General features: G+C 31.5%; 1 protein-coding gene across 2 annotated transcripts in view; it reads right to left on the bottom strand.

Moving 5' to 3' along the window:
* Nucleotides 1-537: 537 nt before the first annotated feature.
* Rbcn-3A (rabconnectin-3 alpha) overlaps nt 538-5,000 on the bottom strand; it is a gene marked incomplete in the record, with an annotated part of 63,832 nt that continues 59,369 nt past the window's right edge. For both annotated transcript variants that reach the window (XM_070131379.1, XM_070131378.1), the window contains 4 exon segments: nt 538-3,198; nt 3,348-3,431; nt 3,595-3,728; nt 3,973-4,117. In XM_070131379.1, the coding sequence (XP_069987480.1) occupies nt 3,001-3,198; nt 3,348-3,431; nt 3,595-3,728; nt 3,973-4,117 (561 nt within the window).

Raw genomic sequence — 5,000 nt, forward strand, 5'->3', positions numbered from 1 at the left:
CAATCAAGAAATGAACAAAGCCGAACAGTTATTCTAATTTGGCAAAATTGACTGATATGTCTAAGCATAGATTTCAGTGAAGCTTACTTTCAGTAGATATTGGGCCTTTTTATCTGAACAATTTCTGCCTATTACTCCATCTACATAGATGTATATCAATATGATTAAATACATTTATCTGTGGACCTTAGCACACACACACAAGCATATGTTTTTACAAATGTATTAACATATCTATGTATGAAGGGAATTATGTGCATGTCCAAATAAGCATTATATTGGTTTTGATTATGGTAAAAGGACAGAATGCAAATTTTAGTTTAGTGTTCAAAATGTCATACAAAAAGAAATGAATGTTTAAATAAATAAGAAAAAGAAAAGAAAGAAGAAATGGAAAGCTGAAGAAAAGAAAAAGAAGAAAGAAAAGTTTCACAATTCATGAGATCATATGAATAATACTCTCAGTATTGTTTTGATTAACTGCAAGCTATAAAAGGAAAAAGCACATGATTTGGGATATGTAAATGAAACGAATTCTTCGTTCTAACATTTATATCCATTCCACAAAACTATGTATACATATAACCTTCACAATACATTATTATGACCTTATTTCTTTATAATACTTGGGACAAAAATATAAAATCTGGAATGTATGATATCCAGTGGATCAATCTTTTTAACTATATTGGAAACATGCTGTATTTATTGTAAACAATCAACAAATCTAAGGAAAATACAGCCAAGCAAAGTGTTATTTTTAAACAAGAATTAAATCTATGACAACAAAAGATAATTACCTGATTCCTAGGTTTGCTGTTGTTGGAGAACAGGAAAATCATAAGGAATCTGTTACACTCTGCTGCTACCACTACAACCATACAACATGACTTTAATAAAAGTCATATAATCATTTGTTACAATACAACATTATTCTTGACATTTCAGCATATATATTGATATTTCAGGGTATATAACACGGTAAAATAGTGGATTAAGGTGATCCAAAACCAAATAAATGGTTTTGCCTTGCCGATGACAGACTTTCATCAACTATGATATATACTGGAAGGCAAACTTTGACTGAAATGACATGCTGAAGCTCCACTTTGAACCAGATCTGAATTCTGCTATTCACTATGAAGGGAAAAAGCATCAGCATTTCTATTCAACTATAATTTTCATTCTTCCAGCACAGAAGAAAACTCTCTCCCTGCATGTGCTTTTCTCTCCTTCAATTTCCTTAAAAATAATTATGTGATTTTTAAAAACTTGAAGCAGATGAGTTAGAATAAACAAACATCTACTTATATATATTTATGTTTGTGATTAACAAATTAAATAATTTTTTAAAAACTATGATATACAGTATATATTATAATAAAACTTTAAAACTGAACATTTTCTTTAAGTCTAAAACCTAAGTAAAGTCATATACATATAAACAAAAGAGGATAGGTTTTGAGATAGCTCATTCTTAACTGTATTTCATTTTACATCTGAGTTAACATAATCTCAATACTTTTATTAATATTCTAAGTGGCACAAGAACTGTAGTATGGTTGAAAATGTTAAAGTGGGTGCAAGTGTGTATATACATGACAGTGTATGTACATAAATATACACAATATGGGTGGCCAGTATCAGTGCAGTGACATTTTTCACTGCCTCTTATATCCTTATTAATATACCATTTCTTACACAAGACTATTCATCATGTCCCACAAATTAGAAAAATTATATTTTACTGTTCCTATAACCAACACAAGATATGAAGCAATGATGGCCTATTCGAAATAAAGAAAAATGCAAGGTAAACTGAAATCAAAATCAATTAATAAACTGACTGATACCACATTTTGTTTCTTCAAACTACAACTTTACTTCTCAGAAAAAAAAAGGGTATTGCAGATAGACTTCAAGGAGGATAGCAAAAATGTGTTCACTTGATTCAGTGCTTTGTGTTCCGCATTATTCTTTAAAACATAAGTTTCTTACATGAAAACCATTAAAGTACTTCAGCCATTCAGCTTGTACCATTCTGCGTATATATATTTAGGCAAATGCACACTCATCTAGTCATTCCTACTAAGTGTCCTGAAATGCACCATTATTCCTGACTAACATGCAATCAGATAAGCTAGTAGCCATGGTACATTTGCATTCACATTATGGTGTCAACACTGGCCCCATAATACACCTACATTATTACAGTCCCTTTTCACACAACCACATACAGAAACACACACAGACATATACATAAACACACATTCCACATTATTTGCATTAACAATACATCAATCACATCCTTCATTTTAATTGATTATTTCTTCTTTCTTTGTTTTTATATATTAACCTGAGATGCAACTCAGCATATATACAAAAACTGTGGTCTCTTTTATAATATAATCTATAGCTATCTCATAATACTTGGTTCAAGTGTATGCTTTCAGCATACCTTATAAAAATAATAATAAATACCAGAGGGAAAACAGGAAAGTTGAAGAACATAAACCAGTTATTTCCATACTTCCACAGGAAAACAAAAATAATTGGCATACTCTACTTAAAAAGTCCTGAAACTTACTTCTCTCATATCAACCGTAATGTTCGCACAGCCTTAATATGTTACTGTCATTCATATATCCATATATACTTCCTACAAATGAGGCTGCACATACCTCTTCTATTCTTCAGCATAAAATATTCAATTCATTTGAGTCACTGCTAGCACCAACTAAAACTACCTTAGATGTACAACAACATATTGATGAAGCTGTGAAACTATTAAAAAATGTTATATTTTTCCTATAAAGATCTAATACCTAAATATTTAATAGATTGCATAGAAACAAAATTGTGTTACATTTTTCTTCTGGAGAAATCAACTTGGCTAAGCATATGCACCTTTAAATGCACACTAAAGCATATTTTTTGTGATTACAAAAGGAAAAATGGGAAGCTAAAAACAAACAAACAAAAAAAATAGAATGATGCACTTTACAGGAGACTTATATTCAAATCTCTTTCTGGGAGTTGTCTTAGTTTGATAGAGCCATCTGCACCGCAGGAGAAAAGTCGATTCTTGTTGTCCAGTTGGAGCTGTGTCACACCTTGACTCAAGTTCTTGAATAAAGATGATCGTGAATGCTCACCGGGCAAGTTGTATATGAGGTTATGAATGGAAAGTCCCCATACCTATGGTAAAGAGCAGATGTGATTATTATTATTATTATTATTATTATTATTTTTTTTTTTACGTATCTTTTAATAACCATATACAATAGGTATGTTAATAATTTCTATAGCTACAATTATCTTAAAGGCACTGTATCAAAATAACTAACCTTAATATCACCATCAGCTGATCCTGTGCAGAAGAATTCTTCACTTTGGTCTAATGCCATACACTTGATTGCAGCATCATGGGCCTTTGAGTAAAGCCAATTGTTATTGTTAGAGGGGAAGACAAAAGGAAATCACAGAAACATATTAAAATAACAGAGTTTATAAAATGAATAAATAAAAAATGAAGATACATAAACAGTTGTCTATGCACATCAAAATCACTTCACAACCCATCTTTCATCTCACCTGGAATTTCTGTCGTAGAGTTCGCTGTCTGACATCAAAGATGCACACTGTTCCTTTCTTGCCAGCAGACAGGATAACTTGATGTTGTGGAGCGTAGAGCAAAGCTGAAGCCCCATTATCATGACAAGTCCAAGCTAGAAACAAGAAATTCAATACTAAATATTTACACCATCAAAAGTTTTAATTATAATACTTTAATCTGTTTTCAGGTTATTACTGTTTAGTATAACATGTAAAAAGGACATTATCCATCAGTATTTTCAATGTATGTGAAATAATGACACAAAATGTAATGGTCATATAAAGGATACATTAATATATAATAAATGATATGGATTGCATTTATCAAAACGTTCTAAAACATCTAATTATACTAACAGACAACATTTGCTTTTCGTTGTGGCATCAAAGTATCCCAGAGTGCAACATTACGATGCTCTGAGGACTGTCCAGCTGTTGCAATGAGGCTGGATGACCCAATGAAGACAAAGTCACTGCCATGCTTATTATGGCACTGGTGAGTCTGCATGCAAAGAGAAGAAATATTGATTAATTGCCTTGTATGCAGATAAAATGAGACCAAACATAACCCTATACCAAAAATTATTTGCAATTAAATAACATTCTAATATATTTTTTATTCTACATCACCACTCAGAAACACCTCTGGCTACATATGGGTTCAGCTGCTTAAGGGTAAAATTAGAAGCATGGGAAACATAAAATTAATCTATTTTCTATGCTACTAACTGCAGTATATACAATTATTTTGGTAATGATGCTAAAAAGGAGATTTAAGCCTACTGTTAATGGGGCTGTTTCCCTGAAGTTAAGTTAGGGGTAGGGCCATACAAGCACACTACTGTTTAGTGCATACAATATGGAGCAGGCTCAATTACGATGGGGCTAAAAGAAACTTGCAACAGTGATAACGGAAAAACTTACAATTGTGAGAGAAACCCTACAACAATGATAAAAAAGAACTAAAAGAAGGACAAGAGAAACCCTACAAAAGTGATCAAAGAAACTATAATATTACAAGAAACCTTACAACAATTGTAAGATAAACCCTACAACAGTGATAAGAAAAATATTCCCAAATAAGAGAAATTCTCCAACAATAATATATGAAAAGCTATAAATATGATAAGGAAAATGACAACAATAATAAAAGAAACACGGTGATAATATGTGATATTGTACAATTTTACATATCATTTATCAAAGAGAATACCTCCAACCTTTTGCCTGGCATTTATTTATTGGTTTACTTACATTTTTTTATTTTTACCACTTAACCCAATGTCGATGGAAAAATGGGGTGTTACGTTTGGTAATGCCTGGATAAATGTTTCTACACACAGATGGCTCTGCCAATGCTTAGCTACAAAGGCGTCAATTAGTAA

Source organism: Penaeus vannamei, chromosome 16, assembly GCF_042767895.1.
Source record: "Penaeus vannamei isolate JL-2024 chromosome 16, ASM4276789v1, whole genome shotgun sequence".
NCBI classification, from domain to species: domain Eukaryota; kingdom Metazoa; phylum Arthropoda; class Malacostraca; order Decapoda; family Penaeidae; genus Penaeus; species Penaeus vannamei.